The following is a 20,542-nucleotide window of genomic DNA, read 5'->3' as shown; positions in this document are numbered from 1 at the left end:
TAGTAGAAATGAGAATGACGCGAGACCTGTATTCATATTTCTATAAATAAATCATCTAATAAATAAGAAATAAAATAATTTTAATACAAAGTTATGTTTTTTGTTTTATTTGTAGATCTATCATAACATTAAAAATAATTTATTAAAAATATAAAATTACAAAAGCGCTTCAAATATTTAGTACAAATCGGTAGTGTTTGAGTTAAATTAAGTATTTGTTTCACCCCGGTCCCTATATTATGCACCAGTTTTTAAATAGAACTTCCTGGCTCTTGAAAATAAAAAAGTAGAAAAATGAACCATAATTTTGGTTCATATATTTTTTTCTAGATTAGTACTAGTACACCTTTTTTCAGTTATCATTTTATGCCCAAACACTACTGATTTCTGAATGTACGAGTTTTTAGGGCTATAAAACACTGCAAATAAGTTAATTTGTATAATAGTTTTTACATATGTTATAACAATCAAGTTAATCATCATCTAGTACAATGACCTCTGAAGCGTCTAGAACTTTGGTCGGTTGAGCCAATTTCTCTTTTGAGATTCCAAATTGTATTGATTTCTTAGCATCCCTATTTCCTTTAGCTACAGAGTCTTGGTGCTGTTTTTGCTCTTCACTCGAACCGGATTTTCCGCTTGATCCAGTTTTGGTGATCGTCAGAGACGAGGGAATCTTTCCCGAAAATGCGGTCGAAGCTGACCTGGAGATGGCTTCAGGGACAGATGGATTTTGTTTTTGTCTCTCGGCCAATTTTTCCTGCAGAGTTTTACCAGGGCTGACTTGTTGATGCGGCGCCGGCGGTTTAGTGTGGATGGCCGCATTCACTGTGGACGCGGAAGTTTGGTGGGCGGGTTGAGCCGTGCCACTCGCTACAGATGCAGGTACGGGAGAAGGGCAAGTTGTGTGCGCCGGTTGCGCTCTGCTCTGGCTCGGGCTGTACAAGCTCGGTTGGACCGGAGCAGGGGGAGTCACCGACGGTGCTGGAGTTCCGACAGACGCTTTAAGAGGATTCGGAGTCACCTTTTTATTGGAGGATTGCTGTTGCGAGGCCGTATAACTAGCGAAGCTCTTGTGCGTAGACGGTGAAGATTGCTGTTTCAAAGTGGAAGTAGAAGGCGCTTTATTCAAAGTTACATTAGTTTTTGGAATATTTGTTTTAGCAGCAGTAGCCGGTTTAGGTTTTACGGGAGGTTGATTATACGGTTTACTCTGTTGCATATATGCTGCAGCATCCATCGTATGCATGATTTGACGAAAGAAATCCGCTTGGTATCCGGAGCTCGGCACTCCGGCGAATCCTCTGATGTACATTGCGGCGGTAGCCGGGTCTAACTTCCCAAAGGCGGAGAGGAGAGGGTTGTCTACCATGGGAAGATACGGCAAATAGGAATTCTGGACACTCGCAAAGGAAGGGGGATCCACGTGCGGAAGGAAGCTGGTAGCCGGAATGATCGGAACATAGGGTTTAACCTTTTTAGGAGGAAATGACACAGGTACAGAAGGGGGAGGAGGAACAGTCGCCGGAGGAGCGAGTTCAGCTTGAACACTAGAACCAGTACTGGAGTTGCTGGCCAACTGTGCCGCCCGCTGTTTCGTACTTGCAATAATGGACTGACACTTTCTAATACTCTTATCCAACAAGTTATCAGCCTCTGCCTTACCTGAATACAATTTATAAGCCTCGATCAACAGACCTGAGAATATCTGTGACTTAATGGGAACATGTTTTTGCACTTTTTGATATGATCTATAAACTTCGAGCATCAAATTGACTAGTTCTTTCTTACCCAAAACATTTTTAGAGATTTCGGTTACCTTACTGAACTTGCCTAATTGCCCTTTGATGGAACGAATGCACAACGATAGAGCCTGCTGGGACAATTCAATTCTTTCCGAATCTCTCAAGTACTTCTTTTCGGCATCGGGCGTTCTTTGTAATTGGAGAGATAAATCAAGTAATGTTTTATTATCGTCTATTTCTTTCAATACCTCCATCGTAATGAGAACGCAGCGACTCATATGAGAAGCGAAGCTACCCGGTCTGTCGACTTCACCCGCTGGTATCCGCCATATTCCATTAAAAAAGTTACTATTTTTCCTTTCACAAAAGAGCCCTTGCAATTTGCTTCCATTTTTTGCTATAAAGTTCTCCAGCATCAAGTCTCGACATCTGCTGACATTTTTATCCCTCTTGTAGTAAAAATGAAAGTGAGCCAACCTATACAGAGCTTTGTAATGCTGTGGGAATCTGCTGACACAGTCCTCTAGATTCTCCAAACAGATGGATATAATTTCTCCAATCTGATCTTGAGTCATCTCAGTGGGAGCCTTTTCGCTGTCGGAAGATGAAGTGCTACTATCGGAAGAAGAATCTTCAGAGCTAGAACTAGAACTAGACTCACTAGAAGAGTTATCTTTAGATGTACCAGTATTAGAAGCATTACTTTCTTGTTCCTGCGATGTTCTTCTAACCTCGGTATCTGTACTTTTAACCGACTCTTCAGATTTTTTATCATCAACTACTTCATTTTCTTTAGATTTTTCATCCTTTTCTTCAATCTTTGACAAAGACTGATCAGTTCCTGTGATTTTCACATCTCCCTCAACTTCCATAGGAGCACTAATAACTGTCTCAACATCTTCTGCACTTACTCTTTCCACTGCAGGTTTTTCAGTGTCAAGTCCTGACAACGGTTCAATAGCTTGAGATTGAACAACTTGAGATTCAACATTCTCTGGTTTAGAATCTAATATTTCTGTGTTTGAAACACCATTATCATTTTGAGTAGTTACTATTGTTTCATTTTTTTTACTAGATTCTGATGACCCATCAGTAGCAATATCCTTTTCTGATATTCGCACTTTCTTAGAAGTGCTCTCTTCTCCATCTGAGTTGCTTCGTTTGACGGCTCCCTTATTGGCCTCTCTATTATTTTTATCTATGTCACTGGATTCATTTTCTTTCTCCGTAGTGGATTCTTTAGAATTCTTCTTTTTATTTCCAAACGGTCCAACAGCACACTTATCTAAATATTCCTTGAATGATTTCCCCGCCGAAGCATAAATGACTTTATTTTCATGCTGTTCAATATACTTCAATATAGAGGCATGAATGCGATAGTGTATCTCGAGAGCTTCAACTGACAAATTTTGGGGATTATTGTAATTAATCCTTGTGGGATATGTCGCACTGTTTTCCTGTAAAAACTTGCTGGCCTTCTGATAATATTCTAAATATTTTTCCGGGGCTTCATTCTTCTTTTCGGCTATTTTTCCCAACATATAGTAATGTAGCCAGCGCTCATCTTGTTGACCTTTATCAGCGGCCTGACACTCGGCCATCCACTGTCGGTGGGCATTAACAAAACAACGGTGAGCAGTGTCCAACATAGCTTCCTTTCTGCTCTCGAGAACCTCGAAACTTTCCATGCTGAGGGATTCACTGGCTTGCTTCAGCATTCGAGAACAGAATGAATGTACTCCGTAAACGAAAGCTCCGTACTCTATCCAAAGCATGGAATGCGAACAATCCATTTCGAGAGCTTTCTTGAAACACCCTTCGACAGCGGTTGCTTTCGTGAGATATTCTCTTTCTGTTTTGAATGTTTCGCAAGAATTTAACTTTGCCTCCAGTAAACTACTTCTTGCCAGAGCCATTCCTGCCCAGGAATCAAACCGATTTTTTATTATTACAATATCATAACTGTAATACTTCAGGGCTTTTACGGTCTCATTATTCTTGAAATAAAAATCAGCTAACAAATAGTAAATATCACGCATCTTATAGGGTAATTCGATAACGACCTCTGGTAATTTACTCTTCCTTCCTTCGATATAGGCGATGACATCTGCCCAGTGAGGATGCGGATCGAGGGACGAAGGCGCTATGGACAACATGTTCTGGAACAACTGTTCCGATTCTGCTGTAATTGAACCCACCCTGTAGGAATTGAATTCTGGCATTTCTTCCGGTCGGTACAGATCAAATATTTGCTGCGCCCATTCCCAGTCTAGTTTGATAGGTGTAGCATTGTGTTCCATCAAGTAGCGAAATTTGGTCTTCTTTGTGGGGTGACCGAATAGACAGAAGACACACTGTTCCAGATACTGACTCACAGATTCTACGGCGGCATATAGTGCCGGTGACCGAAAACGAGGAATCACAGTTTTCAATGTAAAATGAATCAACTCCCCATTGTTTGTTGCACACCATCCTCTTTTACCTACATTTTCATGCGCGATGAAAAGAATCTGCAGAGATACTGGAATGTCTCCATCTGGCGAGTCATCAGCGGGATTCTTCTTCATTCTACCGCAGTCTTCCTCACGCTGAAAGATAAAATGAAGCAGAACCCACGAAGCCATAGTATTTAACGGCATATCTTGATTACTATTTGTATCATCCAGCTGGTGCACAATTATTTGAATTATATCTTGAACTAGACGAATAAGACTTTTTTCGGGTAATGTCTCCAAATACTCGCTTCCTTCTTTCTTTAGAATGTGTTCGAGACACATTAGGGCTTTAACGACAGTCAAGGACCACTTGTCATAATTGTCGTCCCCGGGTTCACAGAGCATGTACTGTTTAAGGGACTCGTGTAAACAGATGGCACCCCAGGAGAAGCACTGCTCGGTGTCATCGAGAGCCCACAGACACTCCATCAGCGTGACGAGCTGTACTGCCCAGTCGAGGGCCATACTTCCCCACTCCTGTTTACTAGCTTGGTGTTGACAGTGCTTAAATGAATCTTGTAAAATCTCTAAAGCTTCTTCGTACTTAGCGTATTCATATAGATTTGGAACTGTGGACAGTTTTTTATTTCTTTCTAATGCCTTTATCAATTCTACGCAATTAGTTTTTGTGATTGTTGGCCACTTAGTAAAGTTCGGGACCTTCAAAGAATAGTTATCGCCTTCCTCGTCTAAACAATTAAGTTCATATAATATGTAATATAAACAATCTAGCGCAAACTCTACCTGATCCTTATATAGCAAACTGTGACATTTCACCCAAAGAAACCTGATAGTTAAATACAAAGAATTTTCTCCGAGAGATTCTTTTCTTGAGCACAAAAATTTCAACAAGTCTAATAATTCAGTCTCCACATTTCCTCTTTTTTCCTCTTCTTCCTCCAGCAGTTTGTTTATACCCGTTTCCAAGTGAATAAGATTAATATTAATAAAAGTCTTTAAGACCTCGGGAGTTTTGTCATACCCTATGGGCGGCTCAAAGTGCTGGCGGGCGCACCAATTAGCTTCCATATATATGTCACCCAAACCATCGGGCCAAGTTATTTCCCACATTTTGGACAAGGTTTCCACAAAGTCATCGAGCATGGTAATAATGTCACATGTAGACTCCACGTACTTCTGTATGAACTCTTGTACTTCAGCTTGCTCTTTTTCGGAATTGAAGTAATCTCTGTTGAAATTTTCATCTTCTTGCACATTTACATCTGTTTCTTTTTCTTTCTCTTCAAATAGTTTATACAAGTCCATTGTATCTAAAGATTCGTCCCCTTTGAATTCTTTAGTCTTGGCACGTTCGTGGCGATTCTCATCAACAACTAAATGGTGCGGTAACAAGCGCTTCAGTGTATCATAAATAGTTTCGTTTTGATCCTGCCTATTGGCCTTCTTCCTGGATGACCTTCTCTTATTACACCATTCCCACTGTTGCAAACAGCTAATGGAACTCGCCCTGCGCCTAGTGGTACCTTTCTTGACTTCCTTTACTTCGTTCACTTTAGTCGCATTATTCTGTCCCGTGTCTTGGTCGACTTCCATCTTATCAAAATCGTTCGTAGTTTTATCTAATTTTTCATCCTGTATTTTTTCCACAATATTTTCAGGTAGCTGAACAGTTTGTACAATTTCATTAGATTTTACATCTCCCATTTCTACTTCCATAGGTTCATCTAAAAGAGAGGTTTTGGGAAGCCCTATTTCAGGCTGACTAACCTCCACAACACAAGCATGACTGAGGAGATTCTCCGTTATATGCATGTGCATATCAACAAGAGATTCTCCAACACTGAGCCAGCTCCAATTCTCAATTGGTTTGTTCAGCGTCAATACTGGAAGTCGTTCTACTACTTTATTTTCAAAGACCTGCTTTGTATAAGCCTCGTTAATACTTTTGGCTTCCGCAATCAACCGCTCGCACTCTTCTCCTACGATATCCTCGTCCATTTCCGGGGTCCACTTATACAAGGAATTCAAAGTCGTAACAAACTCTTTCACATACGGAAACTCGGTAAATATATGTTTGCGATAAGCTCTGCCGCGTAAATAATCGGGATCTAACTCGAGGGCATTGTAGATAGTAAAAATGCAATCATTATACTCGCCCAACCCGAGTGTAATGGTAACCAAACTGTCGAGACACAGCCAGTGCTTGGCGTTACAGCTGACTCCGCGCTGGAAGGCGTACAGAGCGAGGTCGAACTTCTCCAGCTTTAAGCTCGTGGTGCCGAGGCGATACCAGAGCGTAATATCCGACGGGTCGTACGTGGAAGCTTCCAAGTAGTTGTCTACAGCCGCCTCGAGGTCTCCGAGCTGGGTGGAGATGGAGGCAATATTCCGGTAGCAGAGATACTTGAGGCTGAGGAGGGGGGGAGCCCTCCCCTCCCCCTCCTCGGGAGGCTGCACGGCATAGAGGAGCTCGGTGTCTAGCAAGTCCAGTAGGAGTTGCCGCGCATCCTTGAGGCTCCCCTTGCGCTGGAGCTCCAGGCAGCGGGCGTACTGCTGCAGGGCGATCTCTTCCAAAGCCTCTCGAGTCACCCCTCCCTCCCCTTCTCCGGAACTTTCTTCATCCTCCACTTCTTCGTTTAGAGCTGTTATTCTTATCATTCTGAAAAAAAAATACAAATTGATCACAACCCACATTTTACATTTCGTACATCTTTTTCTTGCCTACACAATGAGGAAGTTCAGTGCTGTGGGAAATTTTAGTGGGTACAAATAATTTCATTATCTTTTCTACGAGAACATATCAGTCCCTTAGTCAGTGGTTAGGTGCCGTAATTTCACACACCTATGGTCCAAACAGCCGCGCGCTTGAAAAACCAGATAACTGAAATATGAGTGACTTCTGGTGAGAAGTTGAGCTACTAGATGAAAGAGCATAGATTTAATATTTTTGTTATGGCGTGGGAATACAATTTTCCTGCCTTTTTCTTCAATTATCAACTGCCAGTGTAAGGTTAAGTGTTGCACCTAATTTTGTGAGCTTCAAACTTTCTAGGCCACGTGTTATTACAACAAGCTGTTCTGTTTCCCCCTTCCCCCTAGTGTACGTTGCAGGTAATTTATTGTTTTCATATATTTATTAAATACTTTTACTAAAAAAAGCAATGTCATTGTTATTGTAAAAATAATAAAAAATCGCACTTCAAGTTCAACTATGGTCCAAATATTTACTTCAAATTCTAGCGAGAAACAAAAGCGACAGATATTCCTCGGCTTCAGAATCTTCATTAAACCTTTTTGAATGATGGTTAACTCCCTGGAAGAGGAATTTGTAGTGTATATTTACGAGGGAGAATATTGGCCCGGACAAGTTACGAAAGTGTCCAGATAAGGAAGATTTCATTTATTATTCTTAAGAGGATATTAAACTATCCATAAGTAAGTCAAAGTAGAAAATCACCGAAATAGACCTTTTCCAAGTGCCTAAGCTCGAGGGCATATATATCGTAAACCCAAAAAAAAATTGGTGATTTATAGAATAGATTTTGAGTGTTTGATTTTGAAAAATAATACATTTACCTTGATTTTGATTTATTTCTATCTAGATTTTATATAATTAAAATAGTATTAATTTTTATAGTGTAATTGGTGTTAAAATGAATAAATAAATATTTTTTTATTATAGACTTTATCATCTGCGTTTCGTTTTAAAGATTATTGACTACCCAATAATATAGTGGCAAAACAGTCGAGCAACTGTTGCTCTTTATCGATTTACTTAGGGAAATATACTTTGGACTATAATCGAGTGCTTCATAACACAACTACGGTCCAAAGTTTTAAAAATAATATGTATATACAGTTGAACTTGGTTATTACGAGGAAAATGGGATCGACTGAATTTGCTTGTTATAAGCATTACTTGTTATACCAGAGAAAGGTTTATTTAAAAAAATCGCCACTGCATATTGTCACTATTGAAAATTATAATATATGCTTACAAACATACCAGTAACTAAATTTCATTTCTAGATAAATAAACATTCGTTTTTTTTACAATGTTGACACTATGGATAAGGACAGAAAACTTTTTACACGCTTCAAAATTTTTCTCGCAACTTTTTATTTTACAAATAATTGTCACTTTTCCACAAATTTGAACACTTCTGCTTGTCAGAAGTCATGTTTACAATTCAAGGGTTAGGTTTTAACTTATCTGACATCACCCACTAGTAATGTTCATTATGCATTGACCGTAGAACTTTAAAAAAAAGAAAAACATTGTTAAAAATCCCGAAACAAGGATGTCATTCGTAAAGTACAAAGAAAGTTGTAAATTTTAATAAGACTTACTAAGTTCACAAAGCTTGAATTTTCTATTTGCAATTTTAACCATATGTGTGATACTTTGTCAATGTTGTCGGCAAAAACACCAATTCGGTACTCAGACACTTACACAGTGTCATAAACGTAAACTGATCCCGATGCCCAGCGGCACCGGTGCTGAGTTAGTCCCGCATTTGGATTGTATTACTTAGGTTCTTATAATTATGTTTTTAAACGATTGAAGAGTTTTTGTTCAACTGTTGACAATATTGTTGTTCGGTATGTCCGAGAAGTAGCTCGCTACAAATGTGTGGAGAAAACCACAAATTAAAAATTCAACCAATGTTTCCTCATTATATCCGAAATCTCACTATTTCCGCGATCGTTATAATCGAGTTTGACTGTATGTAAAAATTAGTTGCAACAGAGAGGGAAAACATTTTTGAGAATGAAATATGGAAGTCTAGGCATTTACAAGGCCTATGACCTGTCATTGGCTAGTTTAAGTGGCTACTTTACACACTGCGTAACATTCGCTATTCTGCTTATGGTTAAACATCCACATTTCCTATTGATTCTGTCGCAACAAAATTAGATGTGAAAAACTCCCTAGAGGTAATCCAGCCTGTCTACAGACATTTGGACATACTCAAAAGATTGTTGATATATATATATCTAAGTTGTGTACATACAGATCAACGAAAATAATCTCAAAAAGCTTTAATGATTATGATAAAATTATAAATAAACTTATCAATGAAACTTCTTGGTTTAGTTTTACTTTTTATTATTTTGACCAACGTGCGCTTTCACCTAAGTAGGCATCTTCAAGACTGGTAGATGCTACTGGTAGACTTGGAGATCCCTACTTAGGCGAAAGCGCTCGTTGGTCAAAAAAGTAAAACTTAACCAAGAAGTTTCATTGATAAGTTTATTTATAATTTTATCATAATCATTAACTATGGAGTTTTATCAAGAAATATCAACAAAAAACGTCAACATTAAAAAGCTTTATTTTAAATGCTGTAACAAAATCTCAAAAAAGTATCATACTTTCGACCAATTGGTGTGTGAAATTACAGTACTTAAATTAAATGAATAACGATTCGTTAGATGCCGCCTTCTGTGTAATAGCTAAGGTACTTGCCCTATGCGGGATTCCTTTCGGGTTTGATTCTCAGCGAGAGCAAAATAATTACGTTGTTTTTTTTCCAAACCAGGGTCCACTAACGCTGAATTTTTGCCAAAGAAATTAGAATTCTTGGTCTGTTGTGCAAAAAACAAGATAGATGGTTTACAAAATGTATACTTAAAAGTATTCTACGAAATCTCTTTGGGGTAATTTAAATAACTTATTTCGTTATTTGTTGTATAAACATGACCATTATGCGGAAAAATAAAATTATTTACTTCAAAAAAAGTTGTTTACTTACGCATAAATATTGTGTATATAGACCACAATTTGGACCGATTCGGATTGTTTATTATTTATAAGGTTATATTATGTTTTATGTCACAAAATGATTACGATGATTACCAGAGAGATTACTGTCAGATTTCGAATCGCTTTTGAATAATGTTGCAACCCCAAAAATATGCATTTTAGCTACATCACACGTACGTTTTCTAATTGATTCAAACGATGATGGTTGAAAACTAAAAACTATCGGGGACTATATTTGTAATAATAATTAATAAAAGGAGAATAATTAAGAGGAGGATATTAAAAATCTCCTGGGTGGATAGAGTCCGAAACGGTGATGTTCTCCGACGGATGGAAAAAGATAAAGAGGTACTGAAGACTATAAAGAAAATAAAACTTGAGTACTTTGGGCATGTGATGAGAGGCGAAAAATATAAAATTTTACAAGTCATTCTACAGGGAAAGATTGAAGGGAGACGCAGTGTAGGTAGAAGGCGCATCTCTTGGCTTAAAAACTTGCGCGACTGGTTCCATTGCAGCACTCAGTCCTTGTTCAGCGCAGCTGCCAATAAAGTAAGAATCGCAATGATGATTTCCAACCTCCATCGGGGAGAGGAACCATAAGAAGAAGAAGAAGAATTAATAATAATATTTGTGAATATTTAGTTGGTTTAAAAACGAGCTACCCAAAATGTAAAACTTTACAGTTTCAAATTCATGTGATTTAATTTTAAAAAATTTCCAATATTCAAATTCAATTCAAACCTACTTATCAATTAATAGTAATTGAACATTGAACTGAAGATCCCAAAAATCTTACCAATGTTATCTTGTAGATCGGTCTGAAACTTTAATCTGTGGGATGAGATTCGAAGCGTGATCAACATAATAAATGATTGTGTATTTTTGCTTTTAAGGTTAATTTATTTACAATTACCTCTGGCGCTTTAATTGTCTAATATGGACGAAAAACTACAAAAAAAACGTAAGTATTTTTTGACAAAAGGACGTTTTCAATATCAATGTATTTTGATTAATTTAAGCTTCTTCTGTATGTAACAAATATAAATTGAGGTTTTGTAAAACAATAACATGATTTATTGCGATAGATTTTTTAAAAAAAACGTGTTTTAAACAAGGTAGGCACCAATCCATTCCTTGTAAAACATGCTTATCCAATGAATTTTTCCTTATTAAGTAATATTATTTTTCTATAGATAGCCACACTGAAATAGAAATGTCGATAACTGTTGCTTCCTTTTATGTCATTTAGTTTTTGTATTGTTTAGTTTGGCATATTTCAAAAGTTATTTACAATGTCTCGTCAGGGTGAACGGCAAAATCAGTCGCAAAATTATAAACTTGTTGTTGTTGGTGGTGGAGGTGTCGGTAAATCTGCAATAACAATACAATTTATACAGGTGAGTGAACATCTGTAGGTTATGCAAAAGTTACGCCCACGCAATTTGCCAAATTACTCAGTTTTTCCTAATTTTTAGGAAGTTAATTTGTGATTGATCATACGTGAATTCAATATTTATCATTAAATACAGTAATACTTGCAGAATATTATTTGTTAATTAGTGTAATTTTATCAATGCCCAAAATAGGATCTGACATACCGCTTCAAGGTCTACGCCTAAAATTATTATTCCATCATATTACGCCTACTGTCTTCGTTATACATGATCGGACGCTCTAGATTTAAATATAAAAATTGTTGTATTTTCTCATTTCAGAGTTATTTCGTCACTGACTATGATCCCACCATTGAAGACTCCTACACAAAGCAGTGTGTGGTGGATGACATTCCTGCCAGATTAGACAGTATGCATCTCTTTATTCCAAGCAATTGCCAACACTGTTTCTTCCATTTCAACAATGATAAATAATCATTTTGTAGAGACTGTGTAAAATAGCCTTGTAAAAAAACAAACATCACATGTGACAACTTAACCTCCAGAACGCTGTAGCCAACCTTGTGCTGGCTGTAGGAGTATTTCGATTTAGTATTCCTTAAAAAAAATACAACAATGAACAACACTTAAACACTAAACAATGTTTTATACAGACAAATCTGTGGCATTTGGGTAAAGAGGTATAAGTCACTATTAGCTGATTGTGCTGGGAGCCATTCAAAGTTTATTACTGATTTGATTCTTTACCTTTCCTTTACCGTCCCAGAAACATCCGCGCGTTACGGTGCTGTGTAGTCATAACACATGCAAAAAATTAGAGATTTTCAAATCAGAAAAATGTAATATTCATAGGAAATTTCTTCAATTATTCACAGTTGAAGTCATGTGTCCATGAATAATTATAGAAATTGGAAATACAACATTTTCAGGCGTTGCCTAGTATGTAGGTGAAATAATTCAACTACACGAATCTCACCCGCATAAATAAAGGTTTTAGCTCTTTAACTTCACAAACATCAACAGATGAAAGAATTGAAGGGATATAGATGTTCAAATATGGGCAGAATGGTGAATGTCACATAGTGTGTAAACTGGCCACTTAAACCAGCCAATGACAGGTCATAAGCCCTGTAGACGCCTAGACTTCTATATTACCCTCTCTAAAATGTTCTTCCCCTCTGTTATAATATGTTAATATAAACAGCTCCCCAGGGAGTTAAATCCAGTTTTTGTTACCATTTGTGTAATTACAATATGGTCATAAGGAAGAATTGCAATATCTGACACAAGTTTTTTTTATTTAACGGCCTGTGCCTTTAACCTCAGAGAAATAATTCACTCCTGCTTAAAGAGAAGCCCTTTAACTCTAAAATATGTATGTGTATATTTATGTTTTTCCTTTTTTTAAAAAAATGTTATTACTATTTTATTTTATTTATACATCTGAGCATGTTTTTCATTCTTTATTTCAATTCTTAACTTTTAATTACTCTTACAAATTTTCTTCATTTTTTATATTATTTCCATTTGTAAATACTCACTACAAACTTTAAAATATCTTTTTTTACTTAAATTTTAATTTTTAAACAACTTTCATTAATGTTTTTTTTTTTCCTTCTCTTTTTTATACTTTCATAATAATTGAATTGAATAATTGCTTTATAATATGGAAACTTCACTGGTCCATTAGAGTTAAGACTAATTGTGTAAAATATTAAACTTTGTAACTGTACTGTATGTTTCCTAAATAAAAGAAAATAAATAAATAAAAATAAATAATCTCTATTGAACAAATCGTACCAAATTTTTGGTTTGGTTTTTAGTTTAAGAAAAAACGTGTAACATATGGTTTCGGTTTGCGCTTGCAATTCTCGACCTGAGTACCTATAGCCACTGTATCGCTGTAAACTGTAGCTAACTTGGTGGTTGATAAGTACATAATGGTTTTCGACCGTATGGGTGACTATTAGCCAGTGGGGTATTATTACTCAAACCCTTTCAGACCTGAATAAATTCCTGTGGACTTAAAAAGTATTTTTATTCTGTGAATTTTTGGTATTTTATATGTTTTTTAAAACTCTTTTATACTTTAGAAATTATTTAACTTCCGTTATTTATAAACAATGGGTCTCAAACTGAAAATCAACTGGCGAAATTAATTTAAAATGTGTTATTATCTTACAATATATGTTTATTCAATCAAATTAATATAATTTTACAAATTAATATATGATTAAAACTTGCCTTACATAATTATCATTTATAAGGATGACAAGAATTCGCTCCAAAACAAACAAACCAGCCAGAAGCCAACTGTCAAAGTTAAAAATGATGTTTTCTGTGTAATGCTTATTACCGACATAGGACTTGGGGATTCCAGTAATTTAAAAATAAACTCGCCGCTTTTGAATTTCGGTAGGCACGAGAGTAAAAAAATCTTAAAATGCGTGTGGATTTTTTTGTTTATTCATACAAGTACATACATATTACAACAAAATACAATAATAACGTATCCCAAACTCTATGAGGCCAAGGGCCCTGTGATGAGTTGGGATACAACATAATGGAAAGTGGAAACACGTACATAATTAAATAATAGCAAAAATAAAAATGAAATATTATTACATAAAAATACATATATTTCCAAGAGCATCTGGACAACACGCTTAATAGTATATAAATTTGAATGAACACCCGGGCTGAAACCGTTAACAAAGGCGGTTAACAAAGTGTAAAAAGTATCATTATAAAAACTAAACGCTTAAACCAATAACTTCAGCATACAAGACAAAACAACAGAAGACAAAAAATATAAAGTTTTGGAGTGACAGGGGCAATGTATCATAATGTATTCCTTTGTATTAAGGTAATCAGTGCCAGAGACAGTACTATTTAAAGTTAGTCGTCGTTACAATTAGGGAAACAACTGGTTAAAAAGTATCGATTTTAATTTCAATAAATATGCATTTTCACCATGTTTGTTTCGTTTTGTAAAGCCGTGGAAAGGGTGATTGAAGTGTGAGCGAAACCGATAGGAATACTCTTGGCCTTTAAAACAGTTTTGCATATGTGCAGAGTTTTTTCACTAATAAAACTTGCATTCATACCCCTTTTTATTTATCAGTTTTAGACACAGCGGGGCAGGAGGAATTCAGCGCAATGCGCGAGCAGTACATGCGCAGTGGAGAGGGCTTCCTGTTGGTGTTCTCATTGGCTGACCACGCCAGTATGGAGGAGATGTACAAGTTCCACCGCCAGATCCTGAGGGTCAAGGACAGGGATGAATTCCCCATGCTCATGGTCGGGAACAAGGCTGATCTGGATCATCAGAGAAAGGTAAAACCAAAAATGCTGGAATACTAAATGGTTTTAAACAGATGATTTATTGAACTGATAAGAAAAGAAGTAGCAAGAAGATATTTCAGTCAGTGAAGAATTTACTTCCCTCTTTCCCTCAATCCAACGAAGTACATATTATGTACTTATGGATTATCTTCTTTCAGCACGAGGATGCCAAAGCTACTAGATTACAGAGAGCTCCCTGGGGGATCTTTTCTCGTTTGGCAATAAGCCACTTTTCTTCGTGTGTGGACACCGCCAAAGAGACTTAAGTCCTCAGATGTGGTGGGCAAGCTGAACTGATAAAAACATATCGATGCTAGAAAGGAAAAGTGACCAAGCGACATCTACCAACTTTACAGAAGAGCCAATTAAAAAAGCTCATTCATACGTATTATTTTGGCGTTATTCCTACATAATTTAAATAAAAACACAAGATTCTTCATTGATCAAAAAAAGTAATTTAATTGGCTATTCTGTAAAGTTGCCACATGTCGCTTTGTAACTTTTTCCTTTCCAGCGTCAAAATGTAAAAAGTTATTTTTTAATTGTCTCTGAACTTTTTGGTGATAAATCCTAGTAAGACAGTCATGGTAACCCAGTTGACCTCACAGGACATCTACTTTTATTACCTACTGTTTGTTATTATGTTTTAATATGTAATGTATTTATTTAGATAGTTGTACAAAATATAAGTTTAAACAACTAGTTATACCTTAACCAATAAACAATATAATATACAAAAATAATTTCAAAAACAAAACATTGTTTATAAATCCAGACGCTTTCTGATGACGCTTTATCTACCTATATAAATGTTTGTTTTTGACAAAAACTATTGCTGTCCTACGAAATGATGCAATATACCCAGCACCCCTAATCTCTTTTGCCAACTCATCAAACATCATAAGTCCTTTATGGTACTGATTGTTCTGTGTTGCCTGGATTCTTGTTTTTGAGATTCTGAAACATTCACCCACCCTCATAGAATAGCAATGATCTTCGTTATAACGCTGAACAATTTATTTTTTAATTTTAATATTAATACTCATCATCATTCGCTTTCCGCACCTGGTACATAGGGCGCTGCATTGGTACACCAATCGCAGCGTACCTTGATAATTTTGTTACATGAAGGTAAGATGATCAGTCTTACGCTTCAGGTACCAGTCCTGGGACTATGAAATATTCTAGTGTAAAAACACCCTTTTTTAAATAAATATTTAATTTATTATATAAATAAAACACGAGTGATACTTTAATCCACAAATTTGGAATATCCAGTGACCGGTTTCATCGCTTTCGCGACATCTTCGAGACTGGTATCTTTATTAAAAAGTTAAATGTATTTATACAGAACAGAGGTAAGGATACATAATTCAAAGTTATATGTAAGTAAATTAAATAAAGTTATTTTTATCTTAAGGATCATTATCGACAAATTTTCTATGGGTTAACTAATGAATGGATATAATGTTATTTTAATGAGTTTAAGTATTTTATTTTATTGTTGGTGTCCCATCCTTCGTGAGTGTGGTTTTGTAAATAATGATTTCTGAAAAACAAAGGGTAAAAAGTCATTAGTAAAATTATATTACAATGGGTAAAGTAATGGGAAATGCACATGTGTTATCTGTTCATTAAGTAATTCTATTTTTTAATCTATTAATTTCGAGAATTGAAAACTCATTAAAATAACATTATATCCATTCATTAGTTAACCCATAGAAAATTTGTCGATAATGATCCTTAAGATAAAAATAACTTTATTTAATTTACTTACATATAACTCTGAATTATGTATCCTTACCTCTGTTCTGTATAAATACATTTAACTTTGTAATAAAGATACTAGTCTCGAAGATGTCGCGAAAGCGATGAAACCGGTCACTGGATATTCCAAATTTGTGGATTAAAGTATCACTCGTGTTTTATTTATATAATAAATTACAATGAACTTCCATCAAGAATTTTCACTTACAAACTTAAATGTTTTATAAATATTTAATATCAACCATATCGGGAATCGAACTTTAAACCTCTTGCATGCTAGACAAACACGCTGACCTAATGGTGGTGTAATCACCACGAGACCGACAATATTAATACTAATGTATTTAAAATGACTGCTTCGCCAAAAACATGTTCAGTAGAGGGGGGCCGATAATTTTTTTTCTCCGAATTTTGAAATGAAAAGGGTCTAAAAAGTTGCCTTTTAGATTACTCAGAATGCAAAAAATATTTTAAAAAATATTCAATACTGCTTTTGGCCCTCAACCAGAGCTTGAAGTTTTCGAAAAAGTTGATTTTTTGCCGCAAACCAGCTGTCATTTCGTATTTAAGTAAGAAAATCGGTTCAATTAAATTGTGTAATGTGCATTAAACCTTATTAAATAAGCATCTGAGGGCGTGAGTTGCACTTTGTTTTGTAATAAATGGGTAGCATTGTTTTAATGAGCCATTGTTTTCGTCAATATTAGCCAGGCGCTCAACGGAATCAGTTCCGCGGAGTGTAAACTTTTTGCATTTTGGTAGTTTTAAAACGTGTTCAAATTTGTAATGTGAATAAGTTATATCTTTACTAACGAAAAATGATTTTATCAATATAGATAATTAACAAAATGTTCAGACAGTGATAAACTTCAAACCTCGGTTGAGGGCCAAAAGTAGTACAGAATTTTTTTTCTAATAATCTTTACGTTCAATGTGATCCAAAATGCAACTTTTTAGTTGCCTTTCACTTTGATGTCTAAAAAAATAAAACATTTCATACATCATCGGCCCACTCTAATGTTCAGTACTGTCAACATATGTTTAGTATATGTTATGTATTAATATGAATTTTGCACATTTAAATAAACCAAAAAACTAATAATACTAGGCAGGCATATTGTGTATTTTTTTGTGTTTCTTAGCCTGAGATGACATTTTTGACTATTTTTTAAGGACACTGAAATGTTCAAATTAAAGCACTACCAGATTACATGATTTGATGTACTGTAATTGGTGATGTTTTTATTTAAATTTACAGATATGTATTTTAAAGTATGTTTTCACTGGAATTTGACTGGAAATGCTGTGCCCTATGAACCACCGGGTGCTGATAAAGAAATGATGATGTTTTTGTTTAAATATTATCATTAGTTAAATTATTGTTTTATTTTCGTTTAATACGTCTGTTCATCTGGCCAACTAATACATTTTTGTATTTCAGGTGACAGTAGAGGAGGCCCAGCAGTTGGCTCGCCAGCTCAAGGTGCCTTACATCGAGTGCAGCGCCAAGCTGCGCATGAACGTGGACCAGGCCTTCCACGAACTCCTCCGTGTGGTTCGGCGCTTCCAACAGGCCGAGAGACCTCTCCTCAACTCCGACCACAAGTCCAGCAACAAGCGCAAGTGCTGCATACTTTAACAATACCACCGTCGTAGAATATTGCCGTGGTCCAGACTCATCTCCAAACATGTATAATGTGCCATTACAATACTGCATGCATTTTATCTTCTTTCGGTGCTATTTTTTTCAATTCTATAAACCACGAACATGTGAAAGATATCTTATTTTTGCTATTAAATATTGTGAATCTGGAATGCATAAAACTCAATGCGATATCTGAATGTTTCTATAAATATCCGTACATGTAACTATTTTCACTGTGGAATTAACGAAGTATTATATTTTGAATGTTGTGGTAGTTCGATAGCATAGATGATATATTTTTATAACTTTCAAATATATCAATAAATAGCTATAATAAATTGTTCATCATTACAATTTTACTATTATGCTAGTAGTAAATACTTAAGAATGTCTAGTGATGGAGAATTGCGTAACTTTCTCCATAAATGAATGCATAGTAATAAAATTTATCTAAATTGCTTTGTTTATTCATATATCTAACCATTGTTAATTAAAAATACTTAGTTCTTCCTGTATTTACCTGCGTTATTTTATGCTTTACTGTTTCCTTAATTTGTAAAACATTTACTTACAAGTTGTTACTTACCAAAAATTAATTTTAAAATAAACTAACTTTGGTCACTTAACCAAATTCTACTTAAAGTAATGCTGTCTGTGTATGATATTAAAAATACTTACCGGATAGCTAAATTGTTATTTTAATTTAATATTGTTCTGATTCCCAATATAATTTACTTTCGCAATTAAATTTCGTAATTATTTTATATTTTGATGATTCGAAGTCTTCCAAATCAAATGAACACATTTGTAACAGATTCAAAAATCATTTGCCTCATTTTATGTCTTATCATCATTTGAATGTGGCTGACTGTAAAATATATTAGTGATAGGATAAAGGTGAGGGGGGCATTTTAACACCGAACTCCGGACCAAATATATGAATTGAAACACCATGTAAAGCTTAAAATATTAATTAAGTACTGTAACTAATAAATATATGTTATATGTAATTCTATTCGGTGTACAATATGTGTATTATTATGTAGTAATCATAAAATTTTAACAATACATAATAATTGTTTGGATAATTTGATTAGGAAAACATTGTTAAAAATACATTGTCGCTTTGAAGTAAAATATTGCAGTAATTTAAAAATACACTTCCTAATAACTATGACAATATGTTTTGTTTATTTATTCTTGAGAAGCTGCTTTTAAATTATTACTAACAAACTGAAATATTTTTGGAATCTCAGCCTTTAAAATATGTGCAGTCAAATGTGTAAATATTATTAAAAATATTTATATCACTAACTATGGCTTGCCAATAATACATAAATATTTATTTGTTTATTGTTTCTACTGCGCACTCATATTGCAATAATTGTATTTATCAATTTCAAAGGAACTTCTTATTTATCGGATATCTTTTCAATGAATGGTTGTTACTTTAAAATGGCTAAATAGTATTATTGTAATTTTGTATGCGTAAAGTGGTTTAAAACAATATTAAAATGACATGGAGTTTGTGAGTATTTTATTTAACCAGGAGATATATATATTTATACTGTCTATTATTGTAAAACTATAACAGAAGCCAGCTAGTTTTCAAATTAGATCATTTAATGATAGAGGAGACTGTAACTATATTATAACTCTTTTTCTATGTTCATCTTTAGACATTTAATTAAAGATGTGGTTACTTGAACCACTTTCTTTGTATAAACAATGTTAACACCACTGTTGTTGCTTTAAAAGTCACTTCAGAATAAGTGACGCCTGAGAGCTTTTTCTCTATTAATAAATGTTGTATTTATTAACTTTAATTGTAAGTTGTAACATATATTATTCTGAGTGTTTATAGATGATTATTTTTCTAACATTTACAACGTAGATTTACACACTTCCAAAAATGATATAACATATCTGGATAATATATCATTTTACTGTCTGTAGAATGGGAGGTGGGATTTTAAACTATTGCCCACTAAAAAAAAACCAAGCATGCATGTTTACCAATAATGTTTATGTATTCATTTCCTCATTGAAAAACGTGTGTAGGACAGACATGGTTATTGATTTCAGAATTATTTTAAAAATTAGTTTCATAAAATAAAAAAAACTCACTTAATAGTAATATGGTACAGGTAAAATGAGATTTTTTAAGGAAAATATTAGTGTAAATAACTTGCACACCTTTCTATCAAGCAAAAAACAAGCGTAACAAAAATTATAAATAAATATCTAATACGTAACCAAGTTGACTTTTTTCATATAATTTTTCTATATATTTTTTTTCATTTATGTACAATACCAACAAACACTTCTTCCTTTGCCGCTCCTACCGGAGGTTGGCGACCATCATTCTGAACCCGTCACGATCATGGGCCAGTCTAATCGGAGCTGCTGCATCCGACTCC

The 20,542-nt window shown here is 34.9% G+C and overlaps 2 protein-coding genes across 2 annotated transcripts; one reads left to right on the top strand and one right to left on the bottom strand.

The window, feature by feature from the left end:
- Nucleotides 1-426: 426 nt before the first annotated feature.
- On the bottom strand, nucleotides 427-10,095 carry LOC148283627 (calcineurin-binding protein cabin-1-like). Its single transcript, XM_088243509.1, has 2 exons — nucleotides 9,958-10,095; nucleotides 427-6,860 (listed from the first exon to the last, which is right to left on the bottom strand). Exon 2 carries the CDS (start codon nucleotides 6,857-6,859, stop codon nucleotides 473-475), a length of 6,387 nt encoding a protein of 2,128 aa, XP_088099635.1. The 5' UTR covers nucleotide 6,860; nucleotides 9,958-10,095; the 3' UTR covers nucleotides 427-472.
- Nucleotides 10,096-11,160: 1,065 nt separating this feature from the next.
- Ras64B (ras-like protein 2) lies at nucleotides 11,161-18,812 on the top strand. The gene is made up of 4 exons (XM_088243504.1): nucleotides 11,161-11,368; nucleotides 11,687-11,774; nucleotides 14,490-14,701; nucleotides 17,919-18,812. Exons 1-4 carry the CDS (start codon nucleotides 11,264-11,266, stop codon nucleotides 18,114-18,116), a joined length of 603 nt encoding a protein of 200 aa, XP_088099630.1. The 5' UTR covers nucleotides 11,161-11,263; the 3' UTR covers nucleotides 18,117-18,812.
- Nucleotides 18,813-20,542: the final 1,730 nt, after the last annotated feature.

This window comes from Micrasema longulum, unplaced genomic scaffold, assembly GCF_059751315.1.
Source record: "Micrasema longulum isolate JH-2025_06_02 unplaced genomic scaffold, ASM5975131v1 h1tg000215l, whole genome shotgun sequence".
Taxonomy (NCBI): domain Eukaryota; kingdom Metazoa; phylum Arthropoda; class Insecta; order Trichoptera; family Brachycentridae; genus Micrasema; species Micrasema longulum.
The sequence above is the reverse complement of the archived record's forward strand: the minus strand, read 5'-3'. Positions and strand labels throughout refer to the sequence as shown.